Source organism: Microcaecilia unicolor, chromosome 3 (genome assembly GCF_901765095.1).
Source record: "Microcaecilia unicolor chromosome 3, aMicUni1.1, whole genome shotgun sequence".
NCBI classification, from domain to species: Eukaryota; Metazoa; Chordata; class Amphibia; order Gymnophiona; family Siphonopidae; genus Microcaecilia; species Microcaecilia unicolor.
The window spans coordinates 530,907,666-530,929,040 of NC_044033.1; the positions used below are offsets into that span (position 1 = coordinate 530,907,666).

At 45.1% G+C, this 21,375-nt stretch overlaps 1 protein-coding gene across 1 annotated transcript in view; it reads left to right on the top strand.

Annotated features, from left to right (window-relative positions):
* Positions 1–9,320: 9,320 nt before the first annotated feature.
* The window catches only part of MFSD4B (major facilitator superfamily domain containing 4B), a 28,430-nt gene continuing 16,375 nt past the window's right edge, over positions 9,321–21,375 (top strand). Inside the window, exon 1 of the mRNA XM_030199215.1 lies at positions 9,321–9,567. Within this exon, the coding sequence (XP_030055075.1) occupies positions 9,361–9,567 (207 nt within the window). The 5' untranslated portion in view covers positions 9,321–9,360. The remainder of the gene's footprint in view (positions 9,568–21,375) is intronic.

A 21,375-nucleotide genomic window follows, 5' to 3' on the forward strand; every position in this document is an offset into this window, starting at 1 on the left:
ACTCATCTGTGTGTTGGCTCTCAATGCTAAATTTCAAACCATGAGGCTCTATGGTGCCTTGCAGGATTCAAATTCAGTAGTGGGAACCAGTGCAGAGGGAGAAGCTTAGGGAGGGTTTCAAGTTAGTAAGAGAGTGAGACTGCTGGGGAAAGGGGTAATCAAGCCTGAGTTTAGATGATGTCGACGCTGGAGGACCTCTAAGCAAAAAAATTTTACAAATAGAGAATTTTGCAGACTTAAAAAAAAAAGGCTGTGCCGAATTTTCAAAATATTTCATAGAATTTAATTATTTTGTGCAAAATTCCCTCGGGAGTAAACCACTCCTTTTAGTATCGTGAGCAATAATGGTCACCACATCTCAAAGATATAGTAGAATTAGAAAAGGTTCAAAGAAGGGTGTCCAAAATGATTAAGGGGATGGAAGGATTCTTATTTGAGGAAAGGCTCGAGGAGGTTAGGGCTCTTCAGTTGGCAAAGAGATAGCTGAGGGGAGATATTCTGAGTGGAGAGGAGTGGAATGGGTAAATATAAATTGATTGTTTACTCTTTCAAAAGACTAGGGGACATGCTATGAAGTTACTTAAACCATACAGGAGAAAATATAGTTTTACACACCAGGCTAGACTTGGGAACTTGTTGCTCAAGGATGTGGTAAAAGCAATTACACTAGCTTGGTGCAAAAAAAGGTTTGGATAAATTCATGAAAGAAAAGTCCATAAATCATTAAAGTAGACCTGGGGACAGTCACTGCTTATTCCTGGGGGTAAGTAGCATGGAAACTATCTACTTTTTAAGATCTTGCCAGGTACTTATGACCTGGAAACAGGATACTAGGCTTGATGGACCATTGGTTTGACGTACAGGCTTATTTTCGAAAGCGAAGGGCACCCATCTTTCGACACAAATAGGAAGATGGGCGTCCTTCTCACAGGGTCGCTCAAATTGGCATAATCGAAAGCTGATTTTGGGTGTCCTCAACTGCTTTCTGTCGTGGGGATGACCAGAGTTCCCGGGGGTGTGTCGGAAGCATAGCGAAGGTGGGTCTGGGGCGTGCTTAACACATGGGCGTCCTCGGTCAATAATGGAAAAAAGAAGGGCGTCCCTGACGAACACTTGGGTGACTTGACTTGGTCCTTTTTTTTTTTTTACGACCAAGCCACAAAAATGTGCCCTAAATGACCAGATGACCACCGGAGGGAATCGGGGATGACCTCCCTTTACTCCCCCCAGTGGTCACGATCCCCCTCCCACCCTAAAAAAAAATTAAATATTTTTTTCCAGCCTCTATGCCAGCCTCAAATATCATACCTAGCTCTATGACAGCAGTATGCAGGTCCCTGGAGCAGTTTTAGTGGGTACTGCAGTGCACTTCAGGCAGGCGGACCCAGGCCCATCCCCCCCTACCTGTTAAACTTGTGGTGGTAAATGTGAGCTATGGTAGTGGTGTACAGTTGTGGGGAGTGGGTTTTGGGGGGGGGCTCAGCACAAGGTAAGGGAGCTATCACCTGGGAGGTTTTTGTGAAATCCACTGCAGTGCCCCCTAGGGTGCCTGGTTGGTGTCTCGGCATGTCAGGGAAGCCAGTGCACTACGAATGCTGGCTCCTCCCACAACCAAATGGCTTGGATTTGGTTGTTTCTGAGATGGGCGTCCTCTGTTTCCATTATCGCCGAAAATCGGGGACGATCATCTCTAGGGACGACCTAAATGTTGAGATTTGGGCTTCCCCGACTGTATTATCAAAACGAAAGATGGATGCCCATCTTGTTTCGATAATATGGGTTTCCCCGCCCCTTCGCCGGAACGTTCTGCGAGGACAACCTCAGGAAAGCTAGAGCGGTCCGTTCGATTATGTCCCTCCACATATATTAGTTATTAGTTACTGCATGTGTATTAGTTTGCTTCTTGAAATTATTGTCACTTGCATTATATTCTGTACATTATTTGTGTTTATTCACTTATTGTTTGTTTGTAAACCACATTGAACTTGAATCTTATTTCGGGCTAATGGGGGGTATAAATGTCATGAATAAATAAAATTGTTTTATGTTCTTATCTGAGTTTCCCCAGAAAGACAGTTTCCCATTCCCAAGAGTAACTAATGTGTTGATTACCCCCCCCCCCCCCCCCACACCTTTTTTTCTTTTTAAACAACTTTAACTCAGGTTCTCCTCTGTCTGTAGAAGGACTCTGGTAAACTTCATTTGGGGGTCTGATAGTCAAAGAGAATTATGTTTGCTGCAAGTGTTGAATGTATAACTTTGCTTATACATGTATTTTTAGCCCTTACCAAATTTTATCTGGATAACAAGGGGTTTGCGCTGGGGAGAAAGCAAAGGCAGAGCTGGCTGACTTTAAAGGCTTAGTTATCACTAATCTGACACACATTCAGAGGTGGTGCTGTAGTTAAATGGATGGCGTTGATGCTTAACTTTATCTGCTCACCAGTCCACTTGAATATACCATTGTTTGCTGTAGCCTCTTGTCATATGTTCAGACACTTGTGCCTTAAACAGCTTCTGTTGCATTTGTTCTTAGACCTTCTAGTATTTATGGAACATCTCCTTCCCCCCTCCCCTCATTTTTTCTGAGCCTGCCATGTGCTGACGACATGGCTTGATCTAGGTGGCCCTGCAATGATACCTTTTGACTGCACTTCTGAAAAGGCTTCTCATCTAGTAATCCAGTAGGGAGACAAATCATTTCTGTGGTTATTCAGGGAAGGACATACTCTGTGCAAAGCAAAAAAGAAATGGAACTGCAGTTTTGACAGCAAAGGCTTTGTTGTGAGATGGGAGAGGGGGAAGAGAGGATTTCCTAAGTGTAAATCATCTACTATTAACAACCAAATTCTTTTCCTCTCGGTATTGCTTATAAAAAGGAATACCGGTATAGAAATGAATGGTCTTTACACCATCAACCAAAAGAAAACCCCCAAACAAACCCACAACAATGAAATTGCGTAGAAGTGTAAGACAGAAGCTGAACAGCTTGCACCAGTTGTAGAAAAGGATGTTCGGACAGGAATAAACATCATTGACTGTGTTTCTTTGGGTGCTACAGTGGAAGTTTTAATCTGCTGCATGACTGCCTCAGGGAAAATGATATTTCCTGGCTTCTGTATGTTGCTTTTCTGAAGTTTTGAATTGGATCTAAGTAATTTGAGTTAAATATTGGTGCATAATAAAAGAGACAACAAAGACTCATCCATGTATTTTAAGAAGTAATTGCCATCATGCAACTAATTATCTTTATCATATTCACTAATTCCTTTTTCCTGTATGAAATGTAATTCTTCTTGCTTCAAATCATGTGGTGCCAAAGCAATTCATTCTGGTCCTGGGCAAGCAGCATGCCCAGAAAATGCCAGGCTGCACATATATTCTTGTAATCCATGGACAATGTGAAAATTAATTGGTTTTTATTAGCTGCTGTTTGCAAGGAGTTTTCTGATCTTTTGCTCTTTTGACAATGCTTGCAATTTATTTGGGGGGGGGGGGTATTAAAGAAATTAATAAAATTGTTTATTAAGCATAAACCTGCTTGCTGCTTTTTATCTCTCAATAGAATAATATTTGGTTTTAGTTCAGACAATTCAGAAACTATCATGCATTCACTTCAGCTGTGGATGGCCAGGTAATAGCACTTCTGGTGTAGAGGACTGATGGAGGCTTCCAAAGGAAAAACAATAATGTTTGTTGCTCCTGTGATGAAGCACGAGCCCTACAGGAGATGCCACATGATTGAGAAAAGATGGAAAGTGATGACCACACCTGGATAATAATTGTATGCCACGTAAGTTGTTCTGATGTGGCTTTGTACTGGAAATATAGACTACCAGGAGAAAGTGGCACAGTAACTGAAAGCTAAGAGAATTTGATTCAGTAACTACAGCCACACTGCTGCAAGCTTTAAAAAAAATATTTTGATGATACTTACCTGTAGTAGGTATTCTCCGAGGACAACAGGCATAGCATAGTCTCCAAACTCGTGAAATAACTCCAACAAGGCAGCTAGTGACCTTATGGGATCGGTAAGATGTACTAATAAATTGTCTGCAAAAGCCGACCAAGTAAATTGCAACTGACCAATAGGAACACCTGCAATCTCCGGGTGTTGGAGTATCTCTCTAATTAAGGGGTCCAAAGACAAAACAAACAGAAGGGAAGACAACGGGCACCCCTGACGTGTACCCCTGGAAATACAAAACTGCTGAGAACACACCCCATTTACCCATATGTGGGTCCGTGGTGTTACGTCCCTTACCTGAGCTGCGGTCCGCGCGGCTGGATTGCTGTCAAGCCTCGTCCCGGCGGCGATAGCTGGCCATACGGCCATTGGAGGCAGGCCTAGTGGGTCTGGTTCAGTTGGCCGGTCATGCCCTCCGGCCGGGGGCGCAGGTCCGGCTGATGCGATCGTGGCCCTGCCGGGCCCGGTCACCAGGGTCGGCCATGATTGCTGGGACAGCCATCTTGCCTTGACTGGCCAAGTCGGCCACGCGGTATGGCGGCGTTCTGGAAGCAGCGCCGGTTGCACGAGATTGGGCGCCTATCCCGGGGCTCCACCTTCTTTGCTTGCAGGCACCAATCTGAAGCATTCCCTCCAGCTGCACGAAGTTACAGCTAATGCGGGGACTATTTAAGGACCACCTTTCCTCACACACTTTGCTTCGACGTCTGTGCTTATAGAGCTTCGGTTCTCATCTCGTGCGCTTCATTACTTTACCGTTGGCTGACCCTCGGACTGAACCTGATACTCGTGGATTGCTGCCTGCCCTGACCCTTGGACTGAACTTGATACTCGTGGATTGCTGCCTGCCCTGACCCTTGGACTGAACCTGACAGCTGTCGCCTTGCTGCCTGCCTTGGTCCCTGAACTGTTCCAGCTCATCATCTTTTCAAGAAGGCCTACCATAAATATCCATCTTAAATACTAAATATTAAAAGTTCGGATTTGTATAACTCGTGTATAATGTTATCACATGACTGCTTAACCTCTTTGCTATTAAGGATCAAGCACTACCACTTTATATCTTATGCTGAATAGGACTTCTCTACAGTCAATGACCTAATGTCTATTACAATCTAATTTATTACTCAGGAACCTTCTTGCACTACCATAATGTATTCTTTACCATGTATGTATTCACATGGTATATATATATACCACGATCTGTTCCATATACACTATGTTACATATATGTTACCATGTATGTATGCACCATGTATGTTACCATGTATGGATGCTCCTTAATGCAATACCATTTGTAATTCTGTTACCCGGAAATGGCAACTGCCATTACGGCAAATGTAAGCCACATTGAGCCTGCAAATAGGTGGGAAAATGTGGGATACAAATGCTACAAATAATAAATAAAACCTGACCCCACCCAAACCCCTTCTCCCATCTGAGCCCCCCTCCCCGACCCAGTCCCCACCTGCCTACCAGCTCCGCCAACGGACAGACGACCCTCTTCTTCCCCTGCCACCCGGCACCTGACCAGCATTAAAAAAAAAAGTCTGTGAAGCGTCTGCTCTGCACTGCTGCTGTAAAGCAAACAAATCGCCTCCCTCATCGCGTTCGCATCAGCCCTTCCTTCACTGTGTCCCGCCCTCGCAGAAATAGGAAGTTACATCAGAGGACGGGACACGAAGAGGTGTTACTCTTTCAAATGGAGGAGGTTTGCCGTCTGGTGTGACAGCAAGGCCCTAGATCTTCTTTCTTGTCCTACACAGACCCTGCTTGAATACCTTCTACACTTGTCAGAGTCTGGTCTTAAGACCAACTCAGTAAAGGTTCACCTTAGTGCGATTAGTGTTTATCATCGCTGTGTAGAGGGTAAGCCTATCTCTGCATAGCCTTTAGTTGTTCACTTCATGAGAGGTTTGCTTTTGTCAAAGTCCCCTGTCAAACCTCCACCAGTGTCATGCAATCTCAACGTCGTTCTCACCAACCTGATGGAAGCTCCTTTTGGGCCACTGAATTCCTGCCATCTGAAGTACTTGAAGTGGAAGGTCGTTTTCTTGGTGGCTGTTACTTCAGCTCGTAGTGTTAGTGAGCTTCAGGCCTTAGTAGTGGATGCACCTTACACTAAGTTTTATCACAACAGAGTAGTCCTCCGCATGCACCCTAAATTCCTGCCGAAGGTGGTGTTAGAGTTCCATCTGAACCAGTCAATTGTCTTGCCAACTTTCTTTCCCCGTCCTCATACCCACCCTGGCGAAAGCTGTTTGCACACCTTGTACTGCAGGAGAGTACTGGCAGTTGTTTGTTTCTTTTGATCCCAACAGGAGGGGAGTTGCCATTGGAAAACGCACAATCTCCAATTGGCTAGCAGATTGCATTTCCTTCACATGCCCAAGCTGGGCTGTCTTTAGAGGGCCATGTCAAGGCTCATGTTAGAGCCATGGCTGTGTCAATGACTCACTTAGAGTCAGCCTCCAGTGAAGAGATTTGCAAGGCTGCAACGTGGTCATTAAGTCCACACATTCATATCTCACTACTGCCTTCATTGGGATACTCGATGCGACAGTCAGTGCTGCAGAATCTGTTTGGGGTTTAGAATCCAACTCCACCCCCTCCCCCGCCCCATTTTTGTTCTGTTCCAGGTTGCACTCTGTTAGTTGTTTATGGTGTCAGGTAACATAGTAACATAGTAGATGATGGCAGAAAAAGACCTGTACGGTCCATCCAGTCTGCCCAACAAGGCAGCTCATATGTGCTACTTTTTGTGTATACCCTACTTTGATTTGTACCTGTGCTTTTCAGGGCACAGATCGTATAAGTCTGCCCAGCACTATCCCTGCCTCCCAACCACCAGCCCTGGCACAGACCGTATAAGTCTGCCCAGCACTATCCCTGCCTCCCAACCACCAGCCCTGGCACAGACCGTATAAGTCTGCCCAGCACTATCCCCACCTCCCAACCACCAGCCCCGCCTCCCGATCTCGACTAAGCTCCTGAGGATCCATTCCTTCTGCACAGGATTCCTTTATGCTTATCCCACGCATGTTTGAATTCCGTTACCATTTTCATTTCCACCATCTCCCGCGGGAGGGCATTACAAGCATCCACTACTCTCTCCATGAAAAAATACTTCCTGACATTTTTCTTGAGTCTGCCCCCCCCTTCAATCTCATTTCATGTCCTCTCGTTCTACCGCCTTTGCATCTCCGGAAAAGATTTGTTTGCGGATTAATACCTTTCAAATATTTGAACGTTTGTATCATATCACCCCTGTTTCTCCTTTCCTCCAGAGTATACATGTTTAGTTCAGCAAGTCTCTCCTCATACGTCTTGTAACGCAAATCCCATACCATTCTCGTAGCTTTTCTTTGCACCGCTTCAATTCTTTTTACGTCCTTAGCAAGATATGGCCTCCAAAACTGAATACAATACTCCAGGTGGGGCCTCACCAATGACTTATACAGGGGCATCAACACCCCCTTTCTTCTGCTGGTCACACCTCTCTCTATACAGCCTAACAACCTTCTAGCTACAGCCACCGCCTTGTCACACTGTTTTGTCGCCTTCAATCTCTGTTATGCCCTCACTGTTGCGAGGCCCAATTGACCAATGTTCGTTGTTTTGAGTGAGCCTGGTTGCTGCTAGGGATAGCCCATGTGTGAGAACAAGCAGCCTGCTTGTGCTCGGAGAAAGTGAAGATACTTACCTGTAGCAGGTATTCTCTGAGGACAGCAGGCTGATTGTTCTTACAAACCGACCCTCCTCCCCTTTGGAGTTGCTGTTTGTTTATTATTTGCTTTTTGATTAAACTGAGCTGGAATGATCATGCGATGGGTGGGAGTGTGTGTGGTTCGCACGCCAGAAGCCCCTGGCAAGCCTTTTTTATTTTTTTGCTTGCAAAATGCCGGTTTCCGGGCCGACGTGGACATTAACCCACATGTGAGAACTATCCTCCTATTACCACTGAATCCCTTGTAACCCCCTATTACTATGTAAGCCGCACTGAACCTGCCTCGAGTGGGAAAGCGCGGGGTACAAATGTAATAAATAAATAATCAGCCTGCTGTTTTCGGAGAATACCTGCTACAGGAATGTATCTTTGCTTTTTCTGCCGTCACTACTACTACTACTACTACTACTACTTATTTCTATTGTGCTACTAGACATACGCAGAGCTGTACACTTGAACATGAAGAGACAGTCCCTGCTCGACAGAGCTTACAATCTAATTAGGACAGACAAACAGGACAAATAAGGGATAAGGACAAAGAGAAGCAAGATTCTGTGCAGAATCCCAAAGAGTAGCAAAGATTCCGGAATCCCAAAAACTACTACTACTACTTATCGTTTCTAAAGCGCTACTGGATGTACGCAGCGCTGTACACTTGAACATGAAGAGACAGTCCCTGCTCGACAGAGCTTACAATCTAATTAGGACAGAGAAACAGGACAAATAAGGGATAAGGACAAAGAGAAGCAAGATTCTGTGCAGAATCCTAAATAATAGCAAGATTCTGGAATCCCAAAGACTACTACTACTACTACTTATCATTTCTATAGCGCTACTAGACGTATAGAGCGCTGTACACTTGAACATGAAGAGACAGTCCCTGCTCAACAGAGCTTACAATCTAATTAGGACAGACAAACAGCACACACAAGAGTTAAGGGACTATTAAAGTGAGGATGATAAAATACTACTACTACTTAACATTTCTAGACCACTAGTAGGGTTACAGGAAGGACAGTCCCTGCTCAAAGGAGCTTACAATCTAAAGGACGAAATGTCAAGATTCAGATTTCCTGAATAGAGGTATAATGGTTAGGTGCCAAAGGCGATATTGAAGAGGTGGGCTCTTCATATAATAAATATAAGGGTTCTGAAGTATGTAATAAGTAAAATAAATATATATATTTTGTCCTTTACCTTTTTGAGGCACTGGGAAGCAACTGCACGAGCTTTAGACTTTTTACAGCTGGACCACGAATTGGCAATCCATTATTTCTAATACTCTTTTGCTATTGTTTTGGGTGTACTTGTGGCTCCGCCTACTGGCTTCATGATAACCTGTTGTCACTCTAACTTCCTTGGTGAGCACTGAGCATGCGCAGTGTACTACGTGCCTTCAGTTGACGCTCTTGTTGGAAAGGGGTGCTCCGTTCTCTGTTTTAATCACCCGCCAAGCTCGCGACCTGTTGTGAGGGGATAAAAGCGGGAAAACGTCTTCAGAACCAAGAGGAGCGACTGAGTGGAGGAAACCCTCTAGCCTGCGAGGTCCGGGAGAGACCTACAGCGCTTGGCGTCAGTACCCTGCTTTGGTACAGTCCGGTCCACCCGCGTGAAGTGTACGGAAGCGGCGCGCGCGAGACTTCCTGTTTCCCCCCAGGCAGCCAGCATGGGCGGGAGCGGCGGTGAGAGGAAGAAGCAGGTTCGCTTCGCCCGGGCCCCGGCTGAGGAGGAGGAGGAGGAGGCGGTGATGTTGGAGAAGCGGAGTCCGGCCGGGCTGGAGGTGCAGCTCCAGGGCTTCGGGCCGCGGAGGAAGCCGGGCAGGGACGTCAGGTGGTGCGGGACGGTGGTGATGTGCGCCTCCTTCTTGGGCCTGGTAGGGTCAGGGGAACAGCTGAGCATTGTGTGCAATTCCCCACAAAAGCAAAAGACAGACCCACCACAAAGGCAGTTGCTTCCCAAACCTGGCCCTGGAGGCTCCACAACCAGTTCAGATCCTCAGGATAGGTTAAATCGTACAGCGCTGCGTAACCCTAGTAGAGCTCTAGAAATGTTAAGTAGTAGTAGTAGTAGATATCTCTGTAGCTAAAACGCACCTCCGACGTTCTAATGAAGCCGGAAGATGTCGCTTCTTCCTCTTTAACATCAGCAAAATTCGCCCTTTCCTCTCTGAACACACCACCCGAACTCTCGTCCACTCTCTCATCACCTCTCGCTTTGACTACTGCAACCTACTCCTCACTGGCCTCCCACTTAGCCATCTATCCCCCCTTCAGTCCGTTCAGAACTCTGCTGCACGTCTTATATTCCGCCTGAACCGATATACTCATATCACCCCTCTCCTCAAGTCACTTCACTGGCTTCCAATCAGATACCACATACAGTTCAAGCTTCTCCTACTAACCTACAAATGCACTCAGTCTGCAGCCCCTCATTACCTCTCTACCCTCATCTCCCCTTACGTTCCCGCCCAAAACCTCCGCTCACAGGACAAATCCCTCCTCTCAACACCCTTCTCCACCACCGCCAATTCCAGGCTCCGCCCTTTCTGCCTCGCCTCACCCTATGCGTGGAATAAACTCCCTGAGCCCATACGCCAAGCCCCCTCCCTGCCCATCTTCAAATCCTTGCTCAAAGCCCACCTCTTCAATGTTGCTTTCAGCACCTAACCCTTATACCTTTCAGGAAATCTAGGCTGCCCCTACTTGCCTGACTGTACATTTGTCCTTTAGATTGTAAGCTCCTTTGAGCAAGGACTGGCCTTCTTTGCTAAATTGTACAGCACTGCGTAACCCTAGTAGCGCTTTAGAAATGTCAAATAGTAGTAGTAGATATCTCTGTAGCTAAAACACACCTCCGACGTTCTAATGAAGCCGGAAGATGTCGCTTCTTCCTCTTTAACATCAGCAAAATTCGCCCTTTCCTCTCTGAACACACCACCCGAACTCTCGTCCACTCTCTCATCACCTCTCGCTTTGACTACTGCAACCTACTCCTCACTGGCCTCCCACTTAGCCATCTATCCCCCCTTCAGTCCGTTCAGAACTCTGCTGCACGTCTTATATTCCGCCTGAACCGATATACTCATATCACCCCTCTCCTCAAGTCACTTCACTGGCTTCCAATCAGATACCACATACAGTTCAAGCTTCTCCTACTAACCTACAAATGCACTCAGTCTGCAGCCCCTCATTACCTCTCTACCCTCATCTCCCCTTACGTTCCCGCCCAAAACCTCCGCTCACAGGACAAATCCCTCCTCTCAACACCCTTCTCCACCACCGCCAATTCCAGGCTCCGCCCTTTCTGCCTCGCCTCACCCTATGCGTGGAATAAACTCCCTGAGCCCATACGCCAAGCCCCCTCCCTGCCCATCTTCAAATCCTTGCTCAAAGCCCACCTCTTCAATGTTGCTTTCAGCACCTAACCCTTATACCTTTCAGGAAATCTAGGCTGCCCCTACTTGCCTGACTGTACATTTGTCCTTTAGATTGTAAGCTCCTTTGAGCAAGGACTGGCCTTCTTTGCTAAATTGTACAGCACTGCGTAACCCTAGTAGCGCTTTAGAAATGTCAAATAGTAGTAGTAGATATCTCTGTAGCTAAAACACACCTCCGACGTTCTAATGAAGCCGGAAGATGTAGTTGTGTAGATCGCTTTTTCCCCATGACTGTCTGCCCCGCCCTCGCGTCACAACGTGTGATGACGTCAAGGGCGGAGCACTGACACTCACCGAAAGCTTCATTACAACGCTGGAGGTGCGAGGAGGAGTGGCGAAAGGGACAAGGCACAGGGGCGGAGCTACACAGAAAAAACGGAGCGTCGCGACCAATACAACAACACAGGCACAGGGGCGGAGGTGTACCTTCAAAGAAAAACAGAGCGTCGCAAACAATAGAAGAACCCGGGTAAGAGCGCACGGCAAACGGGAACATTTCACTGAAACTGGGAGGAAAGCAGCCTGAACATGGGAGGGAGGGGGCGCCACGACCCTGAAAGGCGTAGGGAGGGGAGGGGGGAGGCACGACCCTGAAGCTGGGAGGGGGGAGGAGGGCGGGAGACGGAGGGGGGGGCCCCTGCAGCACACACTCATTCTTTCTCACACAGACAGTCTCACTCTGTCACACACACACACACTCGCACATTCACTCTGTCTCTCTCACACACACTCTAGCGCCCGTTTCATTTGTCTCAGAAACGGGCCTCTCTCTAATATTCATCAGACTGCCTTGGTATGCAAATCTCTCTCATGAATCATCATCGAGGATATCCTGAAAACCTGACTGGCAGGGGTGCCTCCAGGACCTGGTTTGGGAACCACTGAACAGTGGGGTTCTGTGTCCCTTTTACCATCCCCTTCTAGCTATGCAAATGCATTACAACAAGCTCATTAGTATTAAAATGACAATTCCACCTACCTTGATCTTGAAAAAAATGTATGACGGATCCAGACCTGTTCTTATGGGGAGCAGCCTGCCTGCAGTACATAGCTCCCCTTGGTAGGCTCTCAAGGATGGCACCCCCCCCCCCCCCCCCCACCAAAAATCACCCTGATGGTCCAGGACTCCCCCTCCTGTTCACATACCTCTGTTGGGGGCAGGAGTAATAACTCCTACCTCTGGGATTTCCTTTTCAAAATGCTGGCACCCTGCCTGGTGCGTCCTAGGAGAGACTACACTCACCAGGTAAAGAGGGTTTTTCCTCTCCCAGGCTGCACTGGGCAGGGGCAGGGCACTGCCATGTGAAGAAGGCAGATCCAGAGAGAGGAGATGTCTTTCCTGCTTCCAGTGTTTTAATAGGAGTTTTTATTTTTGGGCCTAGAAGGGAGTCCACTGGACCACCAGGGATTTTGTGGAAGGTTAAGAGGAGTGACTAGAACACCATGGAGTTTTTCAAGTTGCATGCATGGGGGGGGGGGGGGGGGTCCAGTGGACCCCCCTTCCCAGCCTCCCTTCCCTTGTACAGCTAAAAAAAAACAACAACTCTGCTGGTCCAGTGTCAAATACATTTGACAGCTTTGAGTTGCAAACAATAACTGATACACAAAGGAGGATCCTTGCATCTCATCTGCATGCTATCCCCTTTGTGCATTGGTCGCTGTTTGCGACTCGTTATTTTCTTGCATGGCTACAGTCCATGAATTTTGGTACAGGAATAAGCTACGGTAAATGAATCTTGTCTTGATATATGAAATTAATTGCATAGCTTAAAACTGATAAAAAGAAATATGGACTAAGTGAGTTTTGGAAGAGTGTTATTCAATTGTTAAACTACAGCTAAAACATGTTATATTGATATTTATTTTATTTCTCAACATTTATGCTGTAATACATAAGCTTGTCACTTTAGTCACATGTACTTTTTGACCAGGATGCCTTTTGAGTTAAGGTTTCAATGCATGGGCCAGCCATGAGGAGCCTTCTAAATTAGTACATGCCTTCAAAGAATTACTACAGTTCAATACTATTCATGACACACTTTGCCTAAAACTGGGACACATTACGTCACTGTCTGGTATGCTTAGAAAACTTAACTGGTGAAATATGGCATTTTACAAATTGAATGTATGCTCTATGCAACTTCCAAAGGCATTTTTATGACTATGGTGATAAATCTAATATATTCCTTCTGAGACAGTATAAGAGACTTATAGAACAGTTCATTCATCCATTTAAGTTTTTCAGTCTGAATAGAGGGTGTTCTATTTAGCTGTGTACTGTGAACATAAGAATAACCATACTGGGTCAGATCAGTGGTCCATCTAGCCCAGTATCCTGCTTCCAACAGTGGCCAATCCAGGTCCCAAGTACGTGTCAGAAACCTAAATAGTAGCAACATTCAGTGCTACCAATCTTAAGGTAAGCAGTGACTTCCCCGTGTCTGTCTCAATAACAGACTTTGGACTTTTCCTCCAGGAACTTGTCCAAACTTGTTTAAACCCAGATACGCTAAACAATGTTATACATCCACCGGCATCGAGTTCCAGAACTTAACTATTCTTTGAGTGAAAAAAATATTTCCTTCTGTTTTAATTTCATTGACTGTCTTTGTACTTTTTGAAAGAGTGAAAATTTGATTCTCTTTTACCCATTGTTCTCCACTCAGGATTTTATAGACCTCAATCATAATCTCCCCCCCCCCCCCCCCCCTCAGCTGTGAGAAAAACAACAACTGTTCCAATCTTCTGTATCGGTGGAAGATCTAGAAAGATGGGTGACAACAGAATATCTCCTAAAATTTGATCCCCAATTAGCAATTATACTGTACAGTCATTTATTAAGTGAATTCGATAGTGATCTATTTAAAAATAAAGCAACTGTGCCTGTGTGTTTGGAGGGGAGGGGGATTTTTGCTTCCTCGATATTCAAGAGCACCTCAGACAGCACAAAACGAGTTTTTCAGCACAGTTTCTTGACTCCCCCACACAAACATAGTGAAGTATGGCACTTCTTTATATAGGACTAGATTCTTTATATCAAGCTGAAAAAAATACACCTAGGTGTATTCCATAAACCGTGCCTAAATCTAGGCGTACTATATAGAATACGCCCAACACCCTTTTTCTGCGACTGTATATACCAATGAAAACCTGGTGTGAACGTCAACGCCTACATTACACACAGAATGGGCGTATTCTGTAACAGTGTAATTTCTAGGAACGCCCATGCTGATGATCCCTTTTCAGATCCACGTCTTAGAATTTACGCATGTCATTTTACAGAATGTGCTTAGACTTTTGTGTGCGCAAATTCTAATTCCAATTAGTGTCAATAATTGCTTGTTCAAGTATCGGTGCTGATGGGCCTGTTAATCTAATTAAGTTGTGTGCAAAAATCTAGAATACATCCGGATTTGCACGCGCAACTCATATAGCACTATATAGAATCTGGGGGATAACGCTCTTTGTAAGGAGGTTTTTTTTTGCGCAAGTTTCTTTTGTAAAATTGTGCGATGCCAAATACATCTGTTCTCCCTTGGCTTCTGTGTTCAGCATGCCTTTTGTAAAATATATTGTGAATAGCTTGATCTAGATGTCCTTTTCTGACCAAGTTGACTACGGATAGTGGGGTTTCACATTTGGCAAGTTCAAAAAGTTGCGATACCTTTCTAAGCTTTGAATAAAATATTGTGGTTGCTGTGTTAGTCCACTATAAAGGTTGATAAAATCAAAGCAAAACAAAAAAAAATATAAAGTGATTGAGTAACAAAACATTTTTTTGATCGGTTCTCACAGATTATGTACTCAATAGTTGTTACCTGCCATAAATATTTCTATTTCAAAATTTCTAATCGGCACTATATTTACAAATTGTAGGCAGATTACAAATCAATATACACAGTTTAACCGTATGAAACAAAAACATACAAAGTAATTAAAATAAAACCAACAGTAAAAAAAATAAATCGGCCCACATAAGCTGTCCAGATATCATTTATAGTTTATAGAAATCATACATTCATTCTGAAAGCCTGACCAATAAAAAAAGTTCTTAATGCAATTTTGAATTCCTTTAGATCTCTCAAACATCATATCTTTACTGGTGCATCATTCCACATTTTAGGTCCTGCAACACAAGATGAGAATGGAATTAAAGCTATATCTTTACCTTTAGTAACCACGTAAATAAGTTTTAATGATACATTATGTGGATTTAAGTTAACACGTCTTTTCAGTGCTAATGCAAGGCATGTACACTTGTCTTTAGATTGTTCTCTTGTCTTTTAGATTGTAAGCTCTTTGAGCAGGGACTGTCCTTCTATGTTTAAATTGTACAGCGCTGCGTAACCCTAGTAGCGCTTTAGAAATGTTAGTAGTAGTAAGTTCGACACTTAGGTACAGTAAGGCTCACAATCTAAGTTTGTACTTCAGGCATTGGAAGGTTAAGTGACTTGAACAAGATCACAGACCATCAGTGGGGTTTGAACAGGGTTTCCCTGGTTTTCAGCCTGTTGCTGCAGTCTCTCTGCTTTTCCTAGATCCTAGTTGTTACAGTAGGTAGGATTCTAATGTCGCCCCCGTTTATCCAGTTCTTTCCTCTACAGGCTACTCTAGAATCTTGATAGTTACTACTACTACTTTACATTTGTAGAGCGCCACTAGGGTTACGCAGCGCTGTACAATTTAGCAAAGAAGGACAGTCCCTGCTCAAAGGAGCGTACAATCTAAAGGACGAAATGTCAAGTTGGGGCAGTCTAGATTTCCTGAATAGAGGTAGGTGGTTAGGTGCTGAAGGCGACATTGAAGAGGTGGGCTTTGAGCAAGGATTTGAAGATGGGCAGTTACTGGTGTTGATATGTCACTTCATATATCTGCTTTTGTTTGTTTTTGGTTTGAAATATGTAAATTGCTAGTTCTGTGGATATCTAATTCAACACTTGCTGTTAGTGGCAAAATGTACTTAACCAAGTGCTTGAAAAGAATTTTTATGGAATGGCATTTTAGATAAAATTTGAATAATGAGTCATGCTGCTGGAAGCCTAAATTCCTTTTCTCAATTTAGTTTTAGGGGCGCCGTACTTAAGCAATTGTAACTCACAAGTGCAAGGAATGTGATAGAATTGTGAACAGCCAAGATCCCAGAACAGTAAAATAGATTTTGTAAATGTAAAATGAAAATATATTCTTACATTCTGCAGTTACCTTTTAAAGTTCTATGCAGATAACAAACTTTAAGAAGCCGGGCAGTCCCTGGGAATTACATCATGACAAAAAAACCCCATTTTAATCTAACCTAATAAATATTTTCTGTAATATATATTTTCTAAAATAAAGTGTTTTAAGAGCTTTTCTGAACAGCACATAAGAATTGAGGGTTCTGACCTGATTTGGAAGTGAATTGCATGTCTAGGCTACTAAATACTTAAATCCTGAAGAAAATATATATTTTTAAGTATTAAGAGACTGTAATAGTAGCGGATTCCGAAATCTATTTAGCTTGATGGTATTTGAAAAACCGATCAAATTCAACATATATTGTGGAGCTTGTCCATGAATTATGCTAAAAATCATTATACATAGCTTGAATTGTATCTGAGCCTGCAAAGTGAGAAAAGGTGTGGTTCTATCCATCTTATGGGCAGAAAACTTTTTAAATAAGAACTTAGGGCAGCCCAGATAGCTAAGTTACTTACCTGTAGCCAGGTATTCACTAAGGACAGCAGTCCTATATTCTCACATGTGGGTGATGTCATTCACGGAGCCTGGTGTGGACACTCCCAGGTGCACCGTCACTTTAAATCTTTGAGGCAGTGCCTCCACTGTGCATGTGCCTTTCCACCCAGTGCTCGAGCGTGGGACCAGCAATACGAAAGCTGAGAAGACGACTCCAAGGGGAGGCGGGACTGATGTGAGAATATATGCTGCTGTCCTCGGAGAACATCTACTACAGGTAAGTAACTTGGCTTTCTCCAAGGACAAGCATGCATAATATTCTCACATATGGGACTCAATAGCTACCAGGCTCACAATATAAATAAATCTCTCTACTAAACAGCGAAATGGAAAAAAGATCTGCAGTTGACTTTTAAGTAGTAAAAAGATTCTGCAGGACTGCTTGTTCAAACCAGCTATCCTGCTTAGAATGCAGCTCCAAACAGTAGTGAGCAGTGATAAACCACGTAGCCCCCTTGCAAATGTTTTCAGTGGAGGCAGTGCTGGTTGAAGGATAGGAAATGGAGAGTGGGGTTAAATGGGCAGTATTCACAATGGAGAAGGGTAGTTAGTGGGGTTCCTCAGGGGTCTGTGCTAGGACCACTGCTTTTTAATATATTTATAAATGATTTAGAGGTGGGAGTAACTAGCGAGGTAATTAAATTTGCTAATGACATAAAGTTATTCAAAGTCGTTAACTCGCGACAGGATTGTGAAAAATTACAGAAGGACCTAACGAGACTGGGAGACTGCGCGGCTAAATGGCAGATGACGTTTAATGTGAGCAAGTGCAAGGTGATGCATGTGGGAAAAAAGAACCCGAATTATAGCTACGTCATGCAAGGTTCCACGAAGGGAGTTACGAACCAAGAAAGGGATCTGGGTGTCGTCTTTGATAATACACTGAAACCTTCTGCGCAGTGTGCTGCTGCGGCTATGAAAGCGAATAGAATGTTGGGTATTATTAGGAAAGGTATGGAAAACAGGTGTGAGGATGTTATAATGCCGTTATATCGCTCCATGGTTAGACCGCACCTTGTATTGTGTTCAATTCTGGTCACCGCCTCTCAAGAAAGATATAGTAGAATTGGAAAAGGTGCAGCGAAGGGCGACTAAAATGATAGTGGGGATGGGACGACTTCCCTGTGAAGAAAGACTAAGGAGGCTAGGGCTTTTCAGCTTAGAGAAGAGATGGCTGAGGGGAGTCATGATAGAGGTATATAAAATAATGAGTGGAACAGGTGGATGTGAAGCGTCTGCTCACACTTTCCAAAAATACTAGGACTAGGGGGCATGCGATGAAACTACAGTGTAGTACATTTAAAACAAATCGGAGAAAATTTTTCTTCACCCAACGCATAATTAAACTCTGGAATTCGTTGCCGGAGAACGTGGTGAAGGAGGTTAGCTTAGCAGAGTTTAAAAAGGGGTTAGACTGTTTCCTAAAGGACAAGTCCATAAACCACTACTAAATGGACTTGGGAAAAATCCACAATTCCGGGAATAACGTATAGAATGTTTATACGTTTGGGAAGCTTGCCTGGTGTCTCGTGCTCGAGGGCCTTGGCATACTGTCAGGTCCTCAAGGCAGCACTGGGAATCGTGAGCCCTTGGGCCCCTGCCGCGGAGCGGCAGAGGCAGGCAAGACCGTCTTGGAGCTGGATGTCCGGAAGGACCGGAAACTCTGGACCGGCAGTAGGCAACTTAACCGGCAGAACAGGAACCGCTTCACCTGTACTTAGCCACCTTTCCGCTAGAGTTGAGCTCTAGCGTGCGGGTGGCCGACAGGACTTGTAGGGCAAGGCCGGAACTGAAGATCCAGAGGACCCACCCCGGGTCTAGGAAACACAGGGGAACAATACTAGACTGCACTAAGCGCTGCACGCAGCCGCTAAGCCAGACACACTAGACAGACAGAAGCTTATCAGGAGCAGGAACTAGGGCAGACATGCAAGCAAGGAAGAAGGGGAGACTGGGAATACCCCCTGGGCAAACCCACTAGCTAGGTCGAGGCAGGTAACAGGATAAATCCCCCAGAAGATACACGCTAGCTAGACAGATACAGGAATCAGGATACATAAGCAGGGATCCGGATAAGCACATAGGATATACAAGCAAGGTACAAGGTAGACATATGGGATAGAAGGTAGCTAGGCAGAGCGGAAGACCGGATAACACTAGCTAGCCAAAACCAGGACTCAGGATGAACAAGCAGGGACCAGGATGTGCACACAGGATATACAGGGATCAGGATGTGCATACAGGGAAGATGGCAGCTAGACAGAGCGGAAAGCCGGATAACACTAGCTAGCCAAAACCAGGACGAACAAGCAGGGACCAGGATGTGCACACAGGATATACAAGGTTCAGGATGTGCACACAGAATATATAAGCAGGGAGTAGGGCAGGCTGCAAACACAGACGGGGAAACCAGGGCTGAACAGCAGGCTCTAAACACAGACTAAAGGCAGAAGGCTAGCAGCCAGGATGTGCACACAGGATATACCAGGTTCAGGATGTGCACCCAGAATATACAAGCAAGGAGTAGGGCAGGCTGCAAACACAGACGGGGAAACCAGAGCTGAACAGCAGGCTGTAAACACAGACTAAAGGCAGAAGGCTAGCAGCCCACACAGAAGGGCAAGAAGCCCACAGGTACTAAGCAGAAGGGCAAGCCCACACAGAAGACAGGCTTAGAAGCAGCGCAGCAACACCCTGACTAACCTGTCTGCCTCTGGGCATGACACCAGATAATCACCATGCGAAGGCACTGACTGCAAGCACAGGCCTTCCTTATAAAGGAACTCACTGATGAGTCACCACCAGCAGGATAGAAGCAGGAAGTTCCTTGCCTCCAAACAGAGGCTTGACACACAGAGGAAGTGAGCCCACAGGAAGGACAAGCAGGAGCCATCTTGGATACTGGCATAGAGGAGGCGGCGGCGGCAGCCATCTTGGAAGAGGCATAGCCCACACAGGTGAGGTCCAGTAAGGCAATCAGCACACAGAGCCAGAGAGAAACTAAGACAGACACAGAGACAAGCAGAAGCCAGCACAGCCACTGAAAACAGGGTAAGTCTGAGGGTGGTCACGGCCACAGCCGTGACACCTGGATTGGCCGCTGTCTTGGATAGGATGCTGGGCTTGATGGACCCTTGGTCTTTTCCCAGTGTGGCATTACTTATGTACTTATGCTTCTCCAGGATTATGTGGTGTAGGGAAGAATGCAGGAAGTACTATGGACTGATTGAGATGTAAGTCCAATACCTCTTTACCCATTTGGGATGGGTTTGAAGAACAATCCTGTCATGTTAGATCCTGTTGTAAAGTGGGTCGGCCAGGAGGGCTTGAAGCTCGCTGACTCTTCTGGCAGAAGTAAGAGTTCTTGAGAATGCTACCTTATATGTGAGGAACTTCAGAGAACAGGAGCGAAGCAGTTTAAATGGAGGTTTCATGAGAACCATTAGGATAACATTGAGATCCCACTCCACCAGAGGTGGTTTGATAGATTTTGTACGAAACAAAGCATTCATGTATGTAACTATTAAGGGATGAACTGAAACTGGCTTATCAACTGTAGAATGCAAAGCACTGATGGCACTCACATGTACTCTGAGTTAGTTTTGATGCCAGAATCCGAGAGATGGAGGAGGTACTTCATAAGGGTAGGCAGAAAGCTCGTAGTAGGATTGCATGCTCTGGCTGCACACCAGAGAGAAAATCTTTTCCACATTAAACAATACATTTTCACATAGAAGATTTCCTAGAGGCAAGGAAGGTTTAAGGAACATAAATCTATGTTGTCAGGAACCAAGCCATCTGGGCTAGAGAATGAGGGAGGGAGGACCCCTCGTTCTGTATTGTTAGGGTTGGAAAAGGATCCAACTTCAATGTCCCTAGGAAAAGAGGGAACCAAACCTGATGTAGCTAGTAGGTGAGTTATTAGAATCATGGTCCCCTGTTCTCGATGCAGTTTGAAAAGAGTTTTCCCTAGGAGAGGTGGGGGGGGGGGGGGAGTGTATAGAAGGTTTGCTCCCCAGTGGCGCAAGAAAGCATCGGGGTCTGTACGGTTGGGAGCATATATTCTGGAACAAAAGCAGGGAAGCTTGTTCTGAGGAGAAGCTAAGAGGTCTATAGCTGGGGTCTCCCACTTCTGGAGTATTTGACAAACTATAGAGGTGCAGAGGACCATGTGTGAGGCTGAAAGACTCTGCTCAGTTTGTCTGTGACTGCATTCTGCTTGCAGGCTAGGTAAACAGCTCTTATAGAGATGTTTCGAGAAGCTGCCCAAGTCCATATTTGTATTTCTTGTTAACAGAGATGGTAAAAACCTGTTCTTGCTTGTTCAGGTATGTGTAACAGAGTATTACCTGACTGGGGATATGGTCCTGGAAGGTTTTGAGAGTGTTCCAACAGTTGACGATTCCAGGAAGTTGATATGATGTTTTTCTCATGGAGACCAAGAACCCTGTGTGTGTGTGGAGACTGTAGAAAATGTGATTTGGGAAAATTGATCGCAAATCTGAGTTTTAG